Source organism: Perognathus longimembris, chromosome 2 (genome assembly GCF_023159225.1).
Source record: "Perognathus longimembris pacificus isolate PPM17 chromosome 2, ASM2315922v1, whole genome shotgun sequence".
Lineage (NCBI taxonomy): Eukaryota > Metazoa > Chordata > Mammalia > Rodentia > Heteromyidae > Perognathus > Perognathus longimembris.
Genome location: NC_063162.1, coordinates 142,421,048 through 142,444,669, shown reverse-complemented (window position 1 = coordinate 142,444,669; position 23,622 = coordinate 142,421,048). Strand labels below are relative to the sequence as shown.

The following is a 23,622-nucleotide window of genomic DNA, read 5'->3' as shown; positions in this document are numbered from 1 at the left end:
AATCAAACCCAGGGCTTCATGTATGAGGCAAGCACTCTTGCCACTAGGCCATACTCCCAGCCCTCTGCTAGTGGTTTTTTTTTTTAACTCTCCAACCCTTCTCCCCAAATACTATTTGTTCTCATAATGATATTCTTAGTCCTCTGTTAGAGCCTAATGATACTGTTATGACCAATATAGAAACCAGCTCCTTTCTTCCCTTCATATCCTTTCCATCCCGTGTCCCTTAGCAACTATTTAAAGTACTAATATGTGTTGATGACCTGGTTATTCAATGAAGGAGCCTATTACACCATTTCTTGGTTGTCTGTGTTTCTCTGTGCTGCTGAACAACTATATTAGAGCTATACTCGAATATCATGTTATACCTCTTTGTCACCCCTCATTGCTGCTATTAAACTCAGTTCTACAGTTAAACACAAGAATTCCCCACAGAACAACTTTCTGGTTATTTTGCTAGCATAAAATACTTAGTTTTGGCAGGGCACTGGTGGCTCACACTTGTAATCCTAGCTACTCAGGAGACTGAGATCTGAAGACAGTGGTTTGAAGCCAGCCCAGCAGGAAAGTCCGTGAGACTCTTATCTCCAATTAACTACCAGAAAACCAGAGGTAGAGCTGTGGCTCAAACTGGTAGAATGCTGGCAGTGAACAGAAAAGCTCAGGGACAGCTCCCAGGCCTTGAGTTCAAGTCCCACAACTGACAAAAAAAAAAAAAAAAAAAGAGAGAGAAAGAAAATCCTTACTTTTAATATACAAGAGTCCAGAAATAAATCGACATGACATCTTATATTTTATTTTTATAAAAGTAATGAGGTAGAGAAAGAATAGTCTATTAAAAAGAGCATTGTCTGCTGGGTATCAGTGACTCATGTCTATAATCCTAGTTAGTTAGAAGGCTGAGATCTGAGAATCTCAACCTGTTTTGTTTTGTTTGCAGTCCTGGGGCTTGAAATCAGGGCTGAGCACTGTTCCTGGCTTCTTTTTGCTCACGGCTAGCACTTTACCATTTGAGCCACAGTGCCACTTCTGGCCTTTTCTATATATGTGGTGCTGAGGATTTGAATCCAGGGCTTCATGTATATGAGGTGAGCACTTTACCACTAGGCCACATTCCCAGCCCCTAAGAATCTCGATTTGAAACCAATGTAGGTAGACAAATAGAGACTCTTATCTACAATTTACCCATTAAAAAAAAAAAAAAGGCAGAACTGAAGATAGATGGCCTGATTCTGGTAGAGGGTTAGCCATGGTGGGTCAGGGGCTGGTGGGTGGGTCACTGCTATTAAAAGTTGAATATCCACGGTGGCAGTGTTTTTTTGCTTTTTGTTTTTGTTTGTTCTTTTTCTGTCTTTTTGGGGGGAGGGGAAGGCAAGGGGCATACAGAAATGGAGGGAGGAAGGGCTGAAAAAATGCACTTAAGGTATTGAGGAGACACTATGTAGAAAATGAACTATGCGACTTGCGGGCAGGAATAAGAAAAGGAAAGTGAAGGAAGGGGTGAGGTCCAAAAAGAAATTTACTCATTACCTACCTGACTTATGAGATGGTGGCCCTGTGTACAACACCATAACAACAGTAACTTTATATATATTTAAAGTTGTATATCCACACATAAAATTACATTGTGCTTACACCTGATATAAACACTCCACCACATTGGCCACAGATCTAAACATAAAAATTTTAAACAATGACAATTTAATAATGGAGAAAGATGTTAAAGGTTTCTTAGAGCTGGGAATGTGGTGTAGCTTAGTGCTCAGGCCCTGAGTTCAAGCCCCAGGCCTGGCAAAAAACAAAAAAGGTTTCTTAGATAAGGCACAAAAGAACCTAGAAAAAAAATAGATTTCATCAAAATAAAAGACCTAAGGTCCCATGCAGAAACAAGGGTGGCACAGAAGTACAAGACAAAGGAAAGGGTTGTTTCTCCAAAAAGTAAGAATACTTTTAACATGGAGCATATCAAAGGACACAAATATTAACCTGAGGGAGTTCTTACTGCCGCCTTAGGACAATTTTATTATGAAAATTAATTAAAGGGAATTGGATGAAGAATTGAAGAGTAAAATAGATTATACCATATTGAAAACTTTCACACATCTTTAATGATAAATAAGAAAATGTCATTTGTATAACTATCAACTAATTAAGTGATATGACTGTAATTTTGCAATGACTGTAATAACTGATAAAAGCAAATCATTAGTACTGTCAATCTGAGTTTTTTGTGAACCTAATATTCACAGACACCAAATTATCTCCTAGGAGGCTAGTTATTAACTGTAATGAGGGTAGGGAGTTATCCTCATAATGCAAAACCTGGCTATAACACCTTAAACAAGTAACTAAAGGACAAAATAGCATTATATGTTTCCTAAAGTTCAAGAAAGGACACGTCTTTTTTTTTTAAATAAAAATGATCCAGTCTGCAGTCAGGAGAGAAACCACAAATTGAAAAGAAGCTTAAACATGTAAATTACTATTAATTACAGCAATGGATTGGGCTAATATAAAGTACAAGAATGCTAAAGAATATAGGCAAAATATCAGGTATACTCTGCTTTGTTCCTCTATGTAATGGACACCACACCTAGGCTGAGAAGAATTTTCCCCACCTCCCTGCATGTGAAAGAAGGGTCACCTAAGGCTGGCACTTGGACTTCAGTGTTGTCAGACCATTTGTTGTACAAACCACAAAACCACCAAAGAACTTCTCTGTCCCTATGCTTCATCTAACTAAGCCCAATCCCCAGCTTGCCAGAGAGAGAGAGAGAGACAGACAGACAGAGACAGAGACAGAGACAGAGAGTATTGCAGTATGTGTGCTGGTACTGGGACATGAATTCATGGCCTGGGCGCTGTCCCTTACCGTTTTGCATATTGAAGACTGGCACTCTACCCCTGTGTCACACCTCTACTTCTGGCTTCTTGCTCATTAGTTGAAAATAATAGTCTCATACTTTCCTGCTTTGGCTGGCTTTGAAAAATGATCCTTAGATCTCAGCCTCCCTTACTAGCTAGGATTTCAGGTATGAGCCACCATCATCCAACTTATACTGTTTGCAGATGAGAATGTCTATGCCGAAATTCACCAACTTTCACATTTTAAATATATATAAGTGTATATGGTATGTTACCTTGGTGAAAGACTTTTTTTTTAAGAGCACCTCTTTGGTCTCCAGAGACACGTTGACATGTTTAGGTCACAATGTCTACAACTTATTTAAATGTTTAGGAAAAGGAAACATGTATACAGAAAGAAAGAAAATGTCAAATCGAGTATCTGTAGGAAAGGCTATAAAAAGAATACTCAAAATGTTTAATGTAGCCTAATGTATGTTTAAAGATCATTTAGCTGGGTATAGAAATCTCAAATCATCTTTTCTTCCTGCAGAAAATCCTAAAACCTTTATTTATTGTCTTTAGAACTCAAAATACTGATGTTGGAGAAGACTGGTAGTCTATTTTGTTAAGTAATCTAGTCTCTCTCTTTTAATGGATTCCCAAAGTATTTTCTTTTTCTCTGAAGTCTAGACTATGTTTTGGTGGTACTAACCTGTTTCAATTCCTGGAGCACATGCTGAACTCCTCCTTTTTTTGTTTTTTTGTACCCATTCTGAGGCTTGAACCCAGGGCCTATGCTCAAGGCTGGCTTACTACCTACCACTTGAGCCAAACCTCTACTGCTGATTTTGCTGGGTAGCTGGAAATAAGAGTCTGTTGGATTTGTCTGCCTGGACTGGCTTCAAACTTTGATCCTCAGATCTCAGCCTTCAAAGATAGCTAGGTGTGAACCCCTCTCCTTTTTGAGTGTTTTATTTATTTTTATTTATTTATTTATTTATTTTTGCCAGTCCTGGAGCTTGGACTCAGGGCCTGAGCACTGTCCCTGGCTTGGCTTCTTTTTTTGCTCAAGGTTAGCCCTCTGCCACTTGAGCCACATCACCACTTCTGGCCGTTTTCTGTATATGTGGTGCTGGGGAATTGAACCCAAGGCTTCCTGTATATATGAGGCAAGCGCTCTTGCCACTAGGCCATATCCCCAGCCCCCTTTTTGAGTGTTTTGAATCAGGGTCTCACTTATATAGGTCAGATTGGCCTGGAACTGATCTCAATCTCAAGATCCTCCTATTTCAGGCTCTTAAGGGCTGGGATTACAGGTATGTTCCACCCCAGTCAGATATATTGTCTTTTTCTAGAATATTGTTTTATTCTCAAAGCTTGAATTGTGGAAATGGTTTTATGGTGGTTAATTGGTGATATATAGAGTCTCATGGACTTTCCTGCTTGGGTTTGCTTTGAATATCTTGGCTGGCTTTGAACTATGATCCTCAGATCTCAGCTGCCTGAGGAACTAGGATTACAGGCATAAGCAAACAGCATCTGATAGTCTTTTCTCTTCATCAGGAAATTCCTACTCTGGTCTGTTTGTTCTGCAGGAATCTATTCTCAGTGTGGGGCTGTGCTCTTTCACTGACTATTTCCAGCTGTCCCAGTAGCCTCAGACTTTTCTCTGACTTCCTAGTACATATATGCAGAAATCTGTACCGATATGGTACCCTCCTTGTTTCGACTACGGCCGAGAGAACTGTTATTGCAGGTCTGCTCTATTCTAAAGAGAAATTCTACCTTTTTGGGTTGTTGACTGTATCTAGACTACTTGATTCTAGATGTCCCTTTGAAGCTGGGGGGGGGGTACAAACCTGTAATCCCAGCACTTGGGAGGCAGAGAGAGGATGAACATTCTGGGTAATAGACAAGTTGGGCTTCTCAATGAAATTGTCTCAAAAGAAAGAACCGTAAAATAACAAACAAAACAAAACAAACCTGGGCACAGTGGCTCAGAAGCTGAGATCTGAGGATCACAGTTTGAAACCTTGAGATTCTTATCTCCAATTAATCACCCAAAATGCTGAAACTGGAGTGGTAGCTCAAATGGCAGAGTGCTAGCCTTGAGCAAAAATGCTCAGGGATAGCACCCAGATTCTGAATTGACGCCCCAGGACCCACATCAAAGTAAGTAGAGAACCAATGACTGGGCAAAATAGCTCAGGGACAAAATACTCACATATCATGTGTAAAGACATGAGTATGCTCCCAATACTAGGGAAAAAATAAAGATACAAGACTCTTGGCATTCACACACAGTGAGATCAAACAATACTCACACACAGTGAGAGCAAAGAATATTCTTAGGAGAGGAACACAAAGGCACAATACCTATGTGCATCTGATAATACAAAATAGTATTTATGGAAATAAAGAACTCCAGGAAATGGAAGAGGTTTTTGTCATTGTTGCCATTTTTTCTCTTTTTCTTTTTGTCCTGTCCATTTATGTCTTTGGGAAGGTAAGCAGAGGCATAGAAATGGAGGGACAAAAGGTGAACAAATGCAGCAGTGCTACTCACTAGACACTACATTGACAAGGAACTATACAACTTGTATGCAGGGATGGGAGGGAAAAACTAGGAGAAAGCGAAGGAAAGGGTGACAATATCCAAAAAGAAATGTGCTCGTTATCTGACTCATGTAACTAACCCCTTTATACATCTCCTTTATACACCTCTTTACTGAGACAAGAAGCATATCAGAATATCCATATTTTCACCCCATGTTTACAGTTATAGTGGAACACTGAGAAGCACTTCCTTAAATTACTTTGCTTCTTCTGAAAGGTGCTGGACAGCCTAAACGGGGAGGCAGAAGTCACTACAAATTCATGGTCTCTAGCAGCAAATGGGACTTAACCCATATATAATAGACAGCTGCAAAATTCCTCAAACCTTGTTCCACTGCTCTCTAACCCTGACATTACTATCAATCAGGAAGTCACTTCTTTCTGAAGACAGAAGACAGTGGGGCTCAAAATATGAAAACTCTATTTACTTTGAAGACGCACAAATGCATCTGCTGAATTTACATCTCTTCTTGCCTTCTGTCCTGTTTACAATAGAGAAAACATCTCCTTTCTAAAGTCACCAATGCTTCCATCTGTTGCCTTAAACAAGCTTCCTGCCTTCCCAGAGGCCTCATTCAGGATATTCAAAACATTCAAAATTCACTTGAAGCCCAGCACTGGTGGCTCATGCCTGTAAACCTAGCTACTCCAGAGGCTGAGATCTGAGGATGCTTCTCAAAGCCAGCCCTGGCAGAAAAGTCCCCAAATGACTTCTCATCTCCAATTAACCACTCAAAAAAGCAGAAGTGGAGCTGTGGCTCAACTGGCATCACCCTAGCCTTGAGCACAAAGAGACATGGGAACAGCACCCAGGCCCTGAGTTCAAGCCCCACAACTGACTGAAAAAAAAAATGCCTCAGCAGAAGAGCCTTTCTATTTTCATTTATATGGTACCTAAACCTTTGGGTCACAAAAACAGAAATGCACAAGACATCTTCCTTTACTTCCTGTTTCTGTCACTTCAGATAATCCCTTACACCTTTCCTCCCCTTCAGAGGCAAACTTTTCTAGAGTTGTCTGAACTTTCCAATTACAACTTTTGAACAATTCCTTGATCAAGTCTACTCCTAATCTCCTGTCTACTTTATCTTTCTCCCAAAAGATTCTTTTGCATTTTGCTAAATCACTAATTTTAAGGATTCTCTTACTCAGTCTTGCCCAGAGCATGATGCTGTGGAACACTGCTGTCAGGACATTACTTTTTCCTGGGGTTTTTTCTCCAACTTGTTCTCAGTCTCCTCTGTAATTCTTCTAGTCTAGTAACCATTGTCCTAGGTTTTTTCACCCTCACTATTTACCCAGAAATGAGAAAAAAAAACAGGAGAGAAAAAAAGAATATTCAGAGAAATGGTAGGAACTAACACCAAAACACAGGTAAGAAATGTGAGCAAGAAAGTTTAGTAAAAGTAAAATAAGTCGTATAACAAGTGGCACAACAAACAAGTAAGGTCTGTAAGATGGAGGACAGGAAGAAACAAATCAATATAGACCAGTATGCATAGACTCGAGCAACCCCCTGGCTTCCTGGCTAAGTTGCACATTGAAAGCATGCAGTGAAGGGACATCACTACATCCATAATCAAAGTAAAATAGTCATGATTTTCAGTCACTAAGGTCTTTTTTTTTTTTCATACAGACCTCCCTATGAAGCCTGGCTGGTCATGTATTCTCAGTTCTTCTGCCTCAGCCTCCTAAGTACATGGATTACAGGTCAAAACTACCACACTCTTAACCCTTTTCTTTTAAATTTGCTGTACTATTAGTCTGTATGGACTAGAAAGAAGAAATCAGGAAGAAGTTCTTCGAGACATAGGGTAGTTTTACAACTTCAAATAAGAAGATCTGAGCATACAGGGTTCTATCTCCATACTCCAAAGAGAAAAAAAAGAGGAGGATATGATATTTGGAGAAAAAAAATTGAGTCAATTCAACTGGCAGTTGTGTACCATTTATAACACATACACTTCCTAATATATTATTCTTAATATGGATCCAAACTATAGTACTAGTATACTCCAGAACATGTGACCCGCTGGGGATATGGCTTAGTGGTAGAGTGCCTGCCTAACATGCATGAAGCCCTGGGTTCAATTACTCAGCACCACGTAAACAGAAAAAGCCAGAAGTGGTGCTGTGACTTAAGTGGTAGAGTACTAGCCTTGAGCAAAAAGAAGCCAGGGACAGAGCTCAGGACCTGAGTACAAGCCCCCAGGACTGGCAAAAAAAACACCAAACAACAAAACAAGCAAACAAACAGAATATGTTGATTCAAAGGAATAAAATCAAGATGAAATAATTAAATGTCATGTTAATCATGAGAGCCTTTCACATGGTAAACTAATGCTCTAAGATACACTTATGGCACGGTTTACCATATAAGACATCAGTCAATTTGAGTCTTCTTGCAAATTTTGAAACTTTTGGGACCATATTTTCTTAGATTGGTTAAGATAATCGGTAATATTAAGCCTCACAGTAAGGCTGGTAAGAGCCTATGAATGCCAGCTCTGCCACTTCAGTGCCATTGTGCTCACAGATGAGTATCATCTTTGTGATAGCTGAAAATGACACTTCAAAGATTCAAATAATTTAAGGCAGGTAGGAAAAAAAAAATCAGAACTCCACCATCTCTATAACATCTGATAAAAATGAAACACAAAATGAGACAGCAAAGGTTATAGCTTTCTACTATAGAGCATAATAATTTGTGTCACCTAATTACATGTTCATGTCTCAGAAATGCCAAGTATCTACTATACACACTGGGAAGTCATATGAGTAAGTCCTGGAGCTAAGGACAAAGCTCACATGGTGGAACACACACACAAGTTCCACCCCTAGTAAAAGATACACAGAGGTGGGGGAGGGAGGGAGAAGCAAGAAATGGGGGAGGGGGAGAAGAGAGAGGGAGGGAGAGAGAGATGAAGGAGAAAGGGAGGGGGAGGGAGAAAGAGACGCAGCCCTGCTTTCTATGGACTCAGCCTTCTACATTATCCCAAACCAACAGACTTGTGAAGAGCCAGGCTTCTGTGGTAGCAACTGGAATTGGAATTTAGGATCCCTTTTTTGGTTACTGTTTTGAGGCAGGATCTCACTATCTTCCTGCCTCAGCCTCCCAAGTACTAGGATTATAGGAGTGCACCACCACACCCAAGGAAGGTCAGGTTTTATGATTGCGGGACACGTGATTGATATCTACAATGAAAGGATCTGACAGGTCACTGACATGAGGGCATTTTGCTTATTTGTTTTGCTTTTGTTGCCAGTCCTGGGGTGTGAACTCAGGGCCTGAGCACTGTCCCTGGCTTCTTTTTGCTCAAGGCTAGCACTCTACCTCTTGAGCCACAGCGCCACTTCTGGCTTTTTTCTATATATGTGGTGCTAAGGAATCGGGACTCCCAGGGCTTCATGTATATGCAGCGAGCACTTTACCGGTAGGCCATATTCCCAGCCCCTTGAGGGCATTTTGTAAGCAGCCTCCACATGAATCTTTCCCCGTGAACAGAGATGATTTATGCTAGAGGTCTGGTAAATGGCCTACAATGATACTCAATTTTTTTGATAGCCATCTTAGTTAAGAATAGGTATTTATGTCCACAAGCTTACTTATCCAAGTATGTATACATTATAATTTGACGGTTTGGGAATACAATCGGGCTGGCAGCAGAGAGATTGCTTTATAGTAGGGAAACTGTGTGCAAGGCCCTTCTTTCCAACCTACACAAAACTACATGTGGGTGTGTGCAGCCGTGACTCTCCCCCCTCAGGATATTCCTCAAGGCATATGTAAAAATATGCCTTGACATGCTTCTTTATAAAATGATATTTCAGTCTTATGACACCAGACATCAAACCCTGGGCCTCATGTATTGCTAGGCCAGCCATTCTATCGCTAAGCTACCTACCACCCCGCAGACCTACATATTAGTACTTTAAAAATGATCTTCTAGAGATCCTACAGATAAGGCAAAAAAAAAAAAAAAAGACAAGTTATAAAGAACAGAAATAAGTCAAACTATCTCCCTTATAGTCTACCTAGGAAATCCTAAGAACTCTACAAAAATATTAAATTTCATAATTAGATTCAGCAAGATGAAATGAACTGTTACATTTGATACTTGAATTTAGTATGATGACATATAATCAATAATGGTATAACTATTGGAAAGGAAATTAAAAAGTACCACTTCCATTGCCATTAAACATTATATTTCAATTTTTGTTTAAAAAAGCTATGTAATTTTAAAAAATCTATTAGCTCAATAGATGTATCAATAGAGTAATATAGGTCTATATCAATAGACCATACATACATGACCAATTGATTTTTTTTTTTCAGACAGAGAAGAGTTTATTGGGGGAGAACAAACTACTGCCTTGCATAAAGATGGAGGTGCGGGGAGTCAGAGGGGAAGGAAGGAGAGAGGGGGAGGGGGAGGGGAGAGAGGGAGAGAGAAAGAAAGAAAGAGAGAGAGCAATTGATTTTTCAATGTCAAAAAAGAAAAGTAGTCTTTCAGTGAATAGTGTTGCTTTTTTTTTTTTTAATAGTACTTTCATGTCCATAACCCTAACTACTCAAAAGGCTGAGGTCTGAGGATCACAGTTCCAAGACAGCCTGGATAGGAAGTCCATGAGACTCTCATCTCCAATTAGTCACCAAAAAAGCTGGAAGTGTAACTAGTGGTAGTGTTTTGGATTTGAACAAGAAAAGTGCAAGGACAGTGGTCAGGCCTGAGTTCAAGCCCAGAACTGCTACAAAAAGAAAAGAAAAACATGAACTTCTACTTATACAAAAATCTGCAATGGGTTAGATATAAACAGCACAGGATTAAAACTATAAAAATACTGGAAAAAGCAGAAAAAAACTGAGGGAGATGAAGAATCTAAAGATACAAATAGAACTGGATATGAAAAAATTAGACTTAAAAATTTTTAAACTTCACTCCTTCAAGGGACTAGACTAGGCTGTGGCTCAAGTGATTGAGCACCCTCTCAGAAAGCAAATTGCCAGGTGCTGGTGGCTTATGCCTGTAATCCATCCATCCATCCATCCATCTGTCCATCCCTTCATCCACCCATCCTTCTATCATGTATTTTTGTTACATATAAATACCTAAAATTAAGTTTAATCATTAGGGACAGTAACAAAAACAATAGACCAATTACAAAAATATACTTAAAGTAATATGAACTTGACCTCTCTCTAAAAACATCTTAGGATACAGTACTTATCCTCCTGTTGATGACGTTAGGATGGTAAAATGCCTATGTGGTACAATGCCTACGTGACAAGATGGGGTGAGGTGAATGATGTAAGCATTGTGATGCAAGGACAAGCTACCACTTCAGGGTTACCTGAACACAAGCACTGCATTCCAAGACAGCAGATGTAAATGAGAGGGCAATTATGTGACTAATGGGTATGGGGCATCCGTCATATACATGGGTTGTGTGGACCAAGGATGACTCATACCCGAAGTATGATGAGGTGAGATCTCACCTCACTACTCAGAAGAGCACCCAATTTAAAACACAAATTATTTCTGGGAGTTTTCGTATTAATATTTTCACACTGTCGTTGACCTCAGATGGTAACTAAAACCCCAAAGTGAAACTGTAGGTTAAGCGTTGGAGTACTCAACAGGACAACACACAGATTTTATATAGAAAAGCAAGGTTCAGATCATTTTAAACACTATTGATCCTTTACCATTAATCTCTTACTAGAAGATTTATAGTATTTAGCCAAGAATAATAATAATAAAAAAAAACAGCTAACAGTAATATGTACTGTCAACTGCCAGTTTTGGAGTAGGGAGCTGGTGGTTCATGTCTATAAACCTACCTTCTTGGGAGGCTGTGGTATGAAGATGGAGATTTGAAACTAGCATGCTGGGAGCCATCAGAAACTAAAAATGGGGCTGTGGCTCAGGTGATAGAATGCCAGCCCTGGGTAGAATAAACTAAGTGAGAGCATGAGGCCCTGAGTTGAAGCCCCAGTATGGGTGCCTGTGTCCACACTCATCCCCCACCTTCCTACTTCCCATGGGTGCTCACAGACACGTTTTGAGCAGTGGGAGCATAGCTCAGTGGAAAAAAAGCTTGCCTGGCATACATTATGTCCTGGGTTCATTCCCAGCACTGCAAAAAATAAACAACTTAGAGATCGGAAGCATTCTTATTATTTTATTCTTCCTTGACAAATGTGACCCCTCTTTCCAAGAGTGGTTCTTAGAGTTTGCTACTTTGTCTAAGGTTACTAACACAAAATACAAATGGTGAACTTTATAACATTTCTTCAAGATCAGCTTGTTTCCCAATTTATAATACCCAAAGAAAAACCTTTCTTAAGCTTGTCTCTTTTCTAACATAAAACTGCATAAGAAGAGAAATGACAGTCAAGACTGAGGTAGGTTGTCATCCTGCTTTAGCTGTGGTCATTCCCTCTACCATGAAGATTAAAAGTTCGTTTTGACCAAGGTTTTAGGCACCTGCTCTCAATGGGGGCTTGGTGGCAAATTTGTATCTAGGCATTTACAAATTGTACTTTTTTCCCCCTGTGGCTGATAGCTTTATTTTCAAGTTGAAACACATTGACATAAGAAAAAAATGTATTAGGATATATTGCTTCTGTGGATTAGGATTTAAAAGGGGGGGGGTGGTGCACCAAAGAATATTTTATAGAAAGGAAAACCAGATTGACAGTGTTGGGTACTACTATCCTATACCTTGAGTTTGGTTTTTATATCCCAAATATGAACCTTTGGATGGTGGCTAATCTCAGCTACTCAGAAGGATGACACCTGAGAACCTCAGCTTGAAGACAGCCCAGGCAGAAGAGCCCATGAGACTCCAGAGGTGTGAAACTCTCAGATTAGTAAAATCTGTGTTTCTGGAGTAAGATATCTTAAAAAAAAAAAAAAAAGTGCCCCATACAGGTGATTCCCTAAAAACCTGTTTTGCTTTGGGAGAAGGCAGCACTGGGGTTTGAATTCAGGGCCTCACTTGCTACACTGGCATTCTACCACATGAGCCATATCATCAACCTGGCTTTCTGATAGTTCTTTTGCTGATAAAATCTAGCTAACTTCTCTGCTGGCCAGGCTGGCCTTGAACAACAGTCCTCCACATTTTGGCCTCCTGAGTAGCTAAGATTAGATCCAAACCCCAAAAGCCTGGTTTCAAAATAAATAAATAAATAAATAAAACTGATTTTTGGCTGGGATTGTAGCTTTGGTGGGATTGTGACTTTGGTCCATGAAACCCAGAATTTTTTCCCTAGCACAAAATCAAAAAAGCAAGCAAACCTACTTTGTTTGGCTTTCAGTATTATCCATATGTATCTCCCTGAGAATCTTACATGAGATCTGCTGGAACTAGTTTTTCCCCTTCTTTTGTTTTCCCCATTTCCCACTGTTTTACCCTCGGATTCATCTCAATTAATCTGCTTAGCCCATGTAGAGAATGATCCACGATGCCTAGGACCAAGTGATTACTTTCCATTTCCTTTTCTTTTCTTCCCTTTCCCTTCCCTTCCCAACCCTTTCTCTCCCTTCTCTACTCGCTCCTTCTCACAAGGTCTTATTGTATGTAACAGGCTGGTCTTGACCCTCAAGATACTTGGGTCTTGCCACCCAACAACAGAAAAGGTATTACACAAAATTGGAAATTGGAATTACAAAAATGCCTGAAATTTCAAATTCCCCAAAACTGAGCCGAAGAGCTGGGTGTCAGTGGTGCACCCCTGTAATCTTAGCTACTCAGGGGGCATAGATCTGCAGAGCCTGGTTTGTACCAGCCTGAGCAGAAAACTCTGCTAGATTCCATCTCCAATCAACCAGTAAAATGCTGAACTGGAGGCATGGCTCAAATGGTAGAATACCAGATATAAGCAAGAAGCCCTGAGTTCAAGCCCTGGTACCAGCACAAAATGAGGAAGAAAGTAAAGAAGAAAGGGAGGGAGGGAAGAAAGGAGTGAGGGAAGGGAGGGAAAGGAAAAGACAGCAACCTCTCAAAGGTTGGAGACAATGTATTACTTAGAGCAACAGTATAAACCAAACTATCAACAATTTTTTGTATGTTCCCTGAGCCTCAGTTCCCCAGGGCAAGATGAAAAGGGCTATTTGACATCTGCAACAGGTCCTATAGGCTTTTTTTTTTTTTTTTTCCAGTCCTGGTGCAACAGGTCCTATAGGAAAAGAACACTAAATTTAATCTTTTTCTTTTTCTTTTTTGGCCAGTCCTGGGGCTTGGACTCAGGGCCTGAGCACTGTCCCTGGCTTCTTTTTGCTCGAGGCTAGCACTCTGCCACTTGAGCCACAGCGCCACTTCTGGCCATTTTCTGTATATGTGGTGCTGGGGAATTGAACCCAGGGCCTCAAGTATATGAGGCAAGCACTCTTGCCACTAGGCCATATCCCCAGCCCTAAATTTAATCTTTTATGTCAAAATTCCCTGCCCTCTTTGAGCCTTGCCCTCAGTCCTTTTGTTTGTACTGAGTTTTGTTTTGTTCGGGCTAGAGTCAAACTCAGACCCATACACTTCCTTCTCACCTCCCAAGTAAGTGGCTGGGACTTCAAGTGTGTACCACCATGGCCAGCTCATTGGTATTTTGTCCAAGAATTCTGTTCTCTACTTTCTGCCCTGCTCAGTAAATAAAACGCAACTAGTCCCTTCCTTACTGGTCTCACCCTGAAATTGTTTTCTGCTTCAGAGACAAGTACTTATGGGCCAGAGGAGTCCGTTCCCTTTGGGGGACCTCAGATTCTCACTCCTGGTGATAAAAGCACAATCTTCATGGGCAACTCTCAGGCCCTGAGTTCAAGCCCCAGAACCGTCTCACATTCACACACAAAGACAAAAACAACCATCAAGTGTTAGAATTTAGGTGGGCATGGTGGTTCCACACCTGTAATTTCGTAGAGAAATCAATAAAGTTGCAGTTCAAAGCCAGCCCATTCAAAAGTTAGCAAGGGGGAGTGGCACTGTGGCTCAAGTGGCAGAGCATTAGCCTTGATCTGAAGAGCTCAGGGACAGTGCCCAGACCCAGGGTTCAAGCCCCACAACCGACCAAAATAACAAAACAAAAGTTAGCAAGGCAGAGATGGGGAGGGGGGGAGGTTAACTGGGGGAAAGTGAAGAAAGGGGCAAAATCGCCCACAAAGTGATGTATTCATTACCTGGCTTATGAAATGGTTAACTCCTCTGTACAATACCTTAATAAAATATATTTTTATAAAACCATGATCTACCCAAACCATTAAATTTATACATCGCTTGACCTACTTATTTAATTAGTATATTATTTCAAATAACTAGACTCTTAAAATATTATGTTAAAAATGATTTTCACACTTGGTGCCAGTAGCTCGCACCTGTTCTACTCAGGAGGCTGTAAACTCCCATGGTTTGAAGACAGCCGGAGCATGAAAGTCCAAAACACTTTCATCTCCAATTAACCACCCAAATGCTGGGAGTGGAGCTGCGGCTCAAGTGCTGCAGTGAAAAGCCTTGAGCAGAAAGTCCCAGGCCCTGAGTTCAAGCCCCGGTAATCTCACAGGTTGAACTGACACACCTCCGTGTAACTTCTTTAAGAATAGATTTCCCAGGCAGGGGGAGGCACACCGCTGGAGTCCCAGCTCTCGGGTTTTGATGCCAAACGGGACTCTTTCAGAAACAAGAGGATGGCTATCCTGAGTTACACAGCAGAGTCCTGATTTCCAAAAAGAACAAAAAAAAAACCTGATTTCCCTTTCTCGCTTACTTCTCACTTACTTTAAAGGCCATGCTCAAACATCTGCACTATTAAAAAACTGAAGGAAAAAAACAAAACAACCACCTCACGTGTTCTTCCTACAGACAATTAGAGTACTTTTAACTTTAAATGCTTGAAACCTGTTACCGTTAGCAATGAGAACCTGTCAAAAAGTCTTTACATAGTAATGAACACCACACACACACACACACACACACGAACAGGAACTTCCAACCAGTTATCTACACATCCAGGAAAACATTGCATCCCAAATCACTTTGTTCTATTTCTTCTTACCCTCTACAGTCTTGTTCGAAATAAAATCTGGGAAAGAAGCAGACACGCAGACACACACACACACACACACCAGCGCTGGGTTCCTTTGTCCGCAGCAGAAGGGGGTGGGGGGGAGAGGATTGGGAACTCATTAAGGTAAAAAGAACCCAAACATCCAAGACAGGACAAACAGACGGCATCCAATCTGTAATCATCATCAAACAAAGTCTCCATCACTTAATCCTCCCCCACCCTCCCCTCCGCCGGCTCCAAGAACGCAGGTATGGACGCGAGATGATCGGGATCATATGGACCCGGACAAAGCTTTCTGCGGGAGGCAGCGGTAAACGGGATGCGGTCGGCCAAGACGCCCCCCACCCCAACGCGCGCGCGACACCCGACGACACGCACGGGACGCTCGGACGGAGCTCTGCCCGAGTGCGGGGCGCCCGTGCCAGCCCGGCCCGGAAGAGAACGCCGGGCGCATCCCGGTGTCCCCCACCCCCGCCTCCCCGACCCCCGAGCAGCACCCAGGGAAGTTGCTGCGCGCACCGCGGAGCGCGAGGGGCCCTCCATGTCACCCGCCGCCAACAGACCCCCCCCCCCCTTCTCCTCCTCCTCCCGCCCGCCTGCCCTCCCTCCTCCTCCCCTCCCCCGCCGCGCACCCCGGGCGCCGGCGACATGACAGCGGGTCGCGCCGCACAAGGGCGCTCGCTGCCTCCCGGGCTCCCCGCCCCGCCTTCCCATCCTCTCCGGAGCCCGCGATGGGTTCTCACCTTGGGTGGCGAACGGCGTGGAGCCGCTGGCCGGCGAGCCGGAGCCGGGGCCCGGGCCGGGGCCGGGCAGGGGCGGCGGGGTCTCGGCCGAGCCCAGCATGGGCACGGGCAGCATGAGGTAGCGCTGGGGCGCCGGCAGGCAGCGCTGGCAGAACGAGTGCAGGCAGGGCAGCAGCTTGGGCGCCCGGCTCTGGATGTTCTGGTGACACACGGCGCAAGTGTCCAACAGGTTGAGCGGGGCCGCCTCACCGCCGCGCTCCGAGTCCGGGCCCTGCCGGCTCTCGGCCTCGTTCTCCCCGCTCGGGGCCGCCGAGGGCCCCCCGGCGGCCGCTGCCGGAGCCGCGGCCGCCGCTGCCTTCTCCACAGCCACCTCCATTGTCCTGCCCCGCCGCCGCCGGGGAAGGGGGGGGAGCGCGGTCCCCGCCCGCCGCCGCCGCCGCCGCCCCCGACGACCTCCCCTTCCCAGGCCGCTCGCTGGACCCGCCGAGAGGAGGAAGCCGCCAGAGGCCCCGGGGATCCGCCTCCCCAGTGGCGCAGCCGGAAGAAGGGGGAAATCTGTCAGCCGGGATCGTTCCCGGTACCGCGGAGGCTGCGCCGGGTCGGCTTCGCCAACCGCTGCGGCGCGCGTCGAATCCGCCCAGCCCGCCCGAGCCTCGCAGCCTTTCTCTGCGGCCCCCCGACCCACCGCAGGCCCCGCCCCCGCCTCGCTCTCCCAGCAACCGAGGCGTCAGCCCGGAGCGCGCCGGCCAATAAGCGGCGGCGCCTGGGGAGGGGGCGGAGCCTATCGAAGCCCGCGGCGTTCCGAAGGGCGGGCGGCTGGCTGGGAGAAGGGGCGGGGCCTTCCTGGCCACACCCACCCCGGATGCCGAGACTCGCGGCCGCTGTTTCTGTGTGTGTGTGTGTGTGTGTGTGTGCGTGCGTGTGTGTGTGTGTGTGTGTAGCCTGTGAGTATGTGTGCGCGCGCGCGTGTAGCTCTTTTAAAGAAATGAAGGGTTCATTTGTTAACCAGCAGGCACTTAATTCGGCCCCCAGTGTTAGCTCCTCCCACGGGGCGGGGCCCCCCTACCTGGTCTACTCCGCGCCCTTAATTAAAGTAACTGCTTTGAAAACTCTGGCGTGACTACTGGAGCTGGGAGCCTCGTGAGGGGAGTAAGGGTGATGGGGTGGGGAGCTGGGGGGGGGGGGGGGAGGGAGCTGGGGGGGGACGGGGAGGGCCTGAGGAGGATGCGGTGGGGGCAGTGAAGCGCCTAGGAGGAATCAAAACCATATTGTGCGAAAGTGATGTTGGAGAAACAGCGTGGATTTTGAAGCCTGGAGTTATTCATCTCCATGATGAATGAATGGGTTGTAAAGAATGAGGAGGGAAGGTTCTTTTAAGGGATTTCACTAATGGAAAGGAGGTTAAATTTGGATTTTTCAATGACTAAAAGTAGTTCCTTTTCCAAGGGGTGTGTGTCACTGTGACATCATAAAGACTTAAAAATAAATCTCTGCTGCCCAAGCAATTTGTATCGGTGTTGTCCGTTTCCTCCATTCTCCTGATAACAGGAATTATACACATTTTAAAGCAGAAACTGGCCCAGTTTGGGAGACGCTGTCAAATACAGAAACAGGGAGACAGAAGCTGGTGGCTCACGCCTGTAATGTCGCTAGCTACTCAGGGACTGAGATCTGAGACTCATGGGTTCAAAGCTAGCCTGGGAGGAAAGCAGATTCTTATCGCTAATTAACCAATTAACCAGAAAGTGGCACTGTGGCTCAAAGTGGTAGAGCGCTAGCCTTGAGGAAAAGAGCTCAAGGGAAAGCACTCAAAATGTGAGTTCAAGCCCTAAGAGGGGGAGGAGGCGGGGATACAGAGGGTAGAGGAAAACTGCTTTGTACATATGTGGCTATTTTTTTTTTTTTTTTTGGCCAGTCCTGGGGTTTGAACTCAGGGCAGTGTCCCTGAGCTGCTTTTGCTCAAGGCTAGTGCTTTAACACTTGAGCCACAGCCCTACTTCCAGCTTTTTCGATGTGGTGCTGAGGAACCAAACCCAGGGCTTCAAGCATGCTAGGCAAGCACTCTACCACTAAGCCACATTCCCAGCCCCAGGAAATATTTTGATAAAACTAAGACCAAGTCCTTTCTGTGGTTCTTGCCTCTAATCCTGTCTACTCAGGAGGTTGAGATTTAAAGATTAAGGTTTGAAGCTAGCCTAGGAAAAATTGGCCAGATGCTAATTTCTAATTAACCACACAAAAGCCAGAAGTATAAGTGTTGCTCTAGGCTTTGATAAAACGAAGACAAACTAGCCCTCTGGCTGATACCTATCATCCTAGCTTTTCTTGAGGCTGAGATCTGAGAATCAAGGTTCAAAACCAGCCCAGGCAAGACAAGTCTGTGAGGTTCTCATTAGTCACCTAAATTTCAGAGCACTAGCCTTGAAGAGCTGTGCTCAAGCCCTGAGTTCAAGCAGTGGGCTGGGCACCGGTGGCTCACTTCTGCAAGTTCTAGCTACTCAGGGAAGCTAAGAGCTGAAGATCATAGTTCCAGGCAAACCTAGGCAGAAAAGTTCCTTGAGATCTTTTTACCAATTAACTAGCAGTAAACAGAAGTGGAGTTGTGGCTCAAGTGGTAGAATGCTAGCCTTGATTGAAAAAACTAAGGCCCTGAGTTCAAGACCCAGTACCAGCAAACACTTACCACACACATAAAAAGGTGACATTGGTTGTGATTATTTATGAGGAATCATTACTAAACCAAATATCCTAGTATAACAGCATAAAACACGAGAACTTCAAAACCCACTTGTGCTTTTAAAGAGATATTTAACTTTAATTACCTGTGGAGTGATTCAGTTGAAATGAGATCATTCGGTGAAGCCATCATAAAGACAAACTCTTTTATACTCATAAAACCTCTGAGATCAAATATGTGGGTTTTCTACTCTAAGAAATTCTCCATTTGACTGCAGACACCAACATCTGTACCGAGCTTCATTAGTGTCTGACCTCCAAGTGAAAGGGCTAGTCCCTAAAACTTGCATACCTCTTCCGATATGAATTGTGAGCACCAGCCCTTTGTCATACCTAGCCAGCTTTGTTGCACACCAGGAGCTCCTCTTGTCCTCCTCTCAGATGCAACCATTTGCCAGAGTAGAACCCGCAAGTCAGGAAAACATTTTACTTACATTTCTTGGTTCATTACAAAAGACAAATCTGAGCAATAGCCAAATGGAATAGGGCTGGGGGCGGGGGGGGGGGCCTTGTACAGAGCTTCTCTGCTCTTTCTGGAGGATGGATACCGGGGTAATACCAAGCTCCTAGCACCTTCTGTGTTCATTAACCTGAAAACCCTCCAGATCGGGTCAGCTGGGAGATTTTATGGCAACTTCGTTACTTGGGCATGATTAATCCACTGGCCAGTGGGAGGAAGTCAATTTCCAGCCCTTTTCCCTTACAGGAGGTCAGAGGGTGGGCTCAGAGTTCCAATTCTGATAAGCCCTTGGTTGTTTTTGTGGGCAGATGTCCTTCCTCAAAAGTCACCTCATTAGCATATACTCTGCCTTGGCCAGAAGATGCTTACTATGAATAACAAAAGACAATGTGGCCTTCTTAGATCATTCAGGAAATTCCAAGGATTTTGTAGTAGGTCTAAGGATCACAGTTGGGGGAGGGCAGAGAGCAAAAATTAGAACAATACTTTTAGCACCCCTGTCGCTCAGGAAATTACGGGAACCAAAGACAAAGCTCAATTCTAATCTGAAGGAATGGAAGTCTTTTCAAGAGAAAGTGAGACCAGAGCTCTCTTCCTAGAAGTACACCAAAGAAAAGCTAACTGCAGACTGAAGGAGAAAGCATCTCTTGGCACAGTCATGAATACAATTAGCCAGAATCTTGAAGTTGGACTTAACATAGAAGAAATGTTGTGGAAAGACAGACAGACAGACTGGTGGGGGCTTATTTTATTCCTGAACATCCAGACAAGCTCACACTTGAAATTCTGGGCCCCAAGTAGTGAGTAGAGGGGCAAAAGTTCAGAGTACAAGGGCTGTGCTAGTTGCTAATAGGTGGGTTTAAATTGGGGGTTGCTTAAGCGGAGGGTGGGGGTGGGGGGGTGGAAGGGCGGCAGTTAGGGCAATGTGGGAAGCCTGTGGCCAGAGCCTGTTTTCTGAAGCAGAAACAACTGGTTATCTCTTGCTCAAGCTGGGCTTTGAGATGTATCAGGGGTTTATCTGTGATACAGCATGTTTTCTGAGAGCTTATTTGGCCTATGCCTACTTTGAGTAAATTTTCCTGTTTAGTATGAAACGTAAACTCATAAAAATAAGTTGGGGTAGGTGGAGATGTTTGAATCCCTTATATTAGGTTATAGGTTAAGCTGGTATGATAATTTCATTGGCTCAAACTGTTTCAAGTTCAGTTCTCTTTCACATAACATGGCCATCAGTGAATCCTTCCAGCTTGGTATTCCATCAGGCCGTAAAACGTTTTCCTATCTACAAGGCCAGATCTAGCTACCAACACCCAGTGCTTTCTTTACTTTGGAAAAGAGAAACTGGAGGCCAGGCAACTGAAACAACACAAAAAAACTGAACCCCTACTGTAAGGTCCACTCCCAGGAGGGCATCATGCAGATGCCCCCCACCTGTTTAAGTCTGTGTCAGTACCTGTGTTACCTAGGTAACTGGCACATCTGGAGGCAGTTACCTCCCCCTTCTCTGAGGTCACATCCAATCCACCTGGCGATATCTCCCCCCTTTTCCTATATAATCTGGCTCAACAGGGTTCCCACTCTCTTTCCTTTTCTCTCTTACTCTCTCTTGGCTCCTTTCTCTCTCTTCTCCTTCCTCTCCTCTGTCTCCCCATGCCTCTATCTTGTGTGGGCTGGATGTTTGCTTTCCCCCCAATAAACTCTTTTCTACCTGAAGCCTGTGGCAGGTTTCCTTTCTGGTGAACCTTACACCTTCTTCTTGGCCATTGGATTTGTTACAAAGCCGCACCTAGCTTCTAGGAAAACTGGGAAGCATCCTTTTCAGTTGAGTAGTTAAGTGCCATTCTAAAACCCAGCAGGAGCAGAGAGTCTTATTACTGGAAGGGCATGGGGAAAATGGGTAGGGCAGGTAGGGCAGAAATTCCTAAAGGGGCTGGTGGTTCTTTACAATTCCACCAGGCTCTTGCTCTTCGTCTCCTGGTAACTATGGCGACAGTTTGAAGTCTATATGTCTAGATTGTTTTTGTATTTATATAGTCCTGTGGCATTGGGCTTTGTGTCCTCTCCCACATAGAAAAACACATAAATGGAATTGTGCTATTTATCTAAGATCTAGAGTGAGAGATGCACACACATAAACATTTCTGACATATTTTAACATTACAGTCCAAAGATCTTTGGGGTTTTGTGATGAGGGAGGCAGTACTGGGGTTCAAACCTAGGACCTCATGCTCTTCTTTGGCTTTTTCCCCCTCAAAGTTGGAGCTCTAGCACTTGAGCCCTACTTCTGGTTTTTGCTGAATGATCAGAGATAAGGCTCTTCAATTTATCTGCCCAGGTTTGCTTTGAACCCTGATTCTCAGATCTTAGCATATAAGTTACTAGAATTACAAGTGTGTCAGCCTGGCACTGGTAGTTCCACCTGTAATCCTAGCTATCCAGGAGGCTGAGATCTGGTTCAAAGCCAGCCTGGGCAAGAAACACTGTGAGACTCATATCTTTAAAAAAACTACTCAGAAAAAGCCAGAAGTAGATCTGTGGCTCAAGTGGTAGAGTGCCTTTTGCTCAGGGATAGAGTCCAGGCCCAGAATTCAAGCCCCAGGACAAATAGATAGATAGATAGATAGATAGATAGATAGATAGATAGATAGATTTCCAAGTATGAGCTACTGGTGCCCGGTACTTTTGTAAAGTCTTGATTTTCCCCAGTGCTAGGATTACAGGAGAGATTCACTATGCCCAGCTACTTCATTCTTTTGAACAACCACATAATGTAGTCAGTCTATGACACAGACACTATTATTTTGTAAGGAGGTGGGAAAGAAAAATAGAATTCATTCTTAATTTTGTATGGATGACTAGTTGTACCAATTATAGTCATCAAATTCATTCATCCACATCTCTCTCATTTGAAATACCATCTGTTATTTATCAGTTTTCCATATATGCATGGGTCTGCTCAGATACTATTTCATTCACTGATTTGTTCATTCCTGAATACTATTTTCACTTTTGTATCCTTATGACACTGAACTTGTCCTCCCCACGATCCTGGCATCTTAATAGATGATTGGGCCCTTTTTTTTTTTTTTTTTTTTTTGTCAGTCTTGGGGCTTGAGCTCTTCAGCTCAAGGCTAGCGCTCTACCACTTGAGCCACAGCTCCACTTCTGGTTTCCTGGTGGTTAATTGGAGATAAGTGTCTCACAGACTTTCCTGCCCTGGCTGGCTTTGAACCATGATCCTCAGATCTCAGCCTCCTGAGTAGCTAGGATTACAGGTGTGAGCCACTGGCATCCAGCATGATTGGGAGTTTTGAGAACTTGTAGAGCCAGAATGAAGGACCAGAGTAACCCCATATTGTACTAAGACCCCATTCTGTACCTGACTGACCTCACTGTACATCCTACCCCCCACCCCTCGTTTCCCAGTAAAGACCATATCTAATTGTGAGTGGGATTTCCAGTATCTAATCAAAACCCTGCAGCTGTGCACACATCCCCCTTGCTATGCCCCTATGGCTTAACCAATCAATTTTAAATGCATCAGTCCCTTGATCTGACCAAGGACCCTTTCCAGATTCCTTCCTACCACCAAATGCGCCAAACATGCTTTAGAATTATTTTATAATTTTCCCGCGGTGTGTGTTGATTTGTTAAAAGATGCTATAATGTATGCTAAGTCCCTACCTTCCTCAACGAATGTATAAAACAGCTGGGAGCCCTAGGCTCAGGGCCTCTTACGTCACCAGCTTACTGAGTGTGTGGAGGACCAAGCTAGCCTGAAATAAATGCCCTTTTTGCTGCTTGCATTGGTCTTGGTCTCTGGTGGTCTCTCGGGGGATCCGAACTCGAGCATTTCAAACTCTAGAGGTGGTTCATTCTTTGAACTTCAGCTGCATCTTGGGTTAAGCTACAGGAAAGTCTTGTTCTGGGGAATTCTTGGCCTTGATTGCCTCCCCCTAGATAACCTGTAACTAGCTTTCTTTGCTTCTGTAAAACACAGTTTTGCTAGGCTTAGTTCTTTTTTTTTTTTTTTCTTCTGACAGTTCTGGGGCTGGAACTCAGGGCCTGAGCACTGTCCCTGGCTTCTTTTTGCTCAAGGCTAGCACTCTACCACTTGAGCCATACTGCCACTACTGGCTTTTTCTATATATGTGGTG

General features: G+C 43.9%; 1 protein-coding gene across 5 annotated transcripts in view; it reads right to left on the bottom strand.

Moving 5' to 3' along the window:
- The window catches only part of Trim24 (tripartite motif containing 24), an 86,805-nt gene extending 69,878 nt beyond the window's left edge, over window positions 1-16,927 (bottom strand). For 4 of the 5 annotated variants that reach the window (XM_048340289.1, XM_048340290.1, XM_048340291.1 and 1 more), the window contains exon 1: window positions 16,270-16,666. In XM_048340289.1, the coding sequence (XP_048196246.1) occupies window positions 16,270-16,645 (376 nt within the window). In that variant the 5' untranslated portion in view covers window positions 16,646-16,666. Of the gene's footprint in view, window positions 1-16,269 lie in introns of all 5 variants that reach the window. The other variant, XM_048340288.1, reaches the window with a different exon arrangement.
- Between the last annotated feature and the right edge of the window lie 6,695 nt (window positions 16,928-23,622).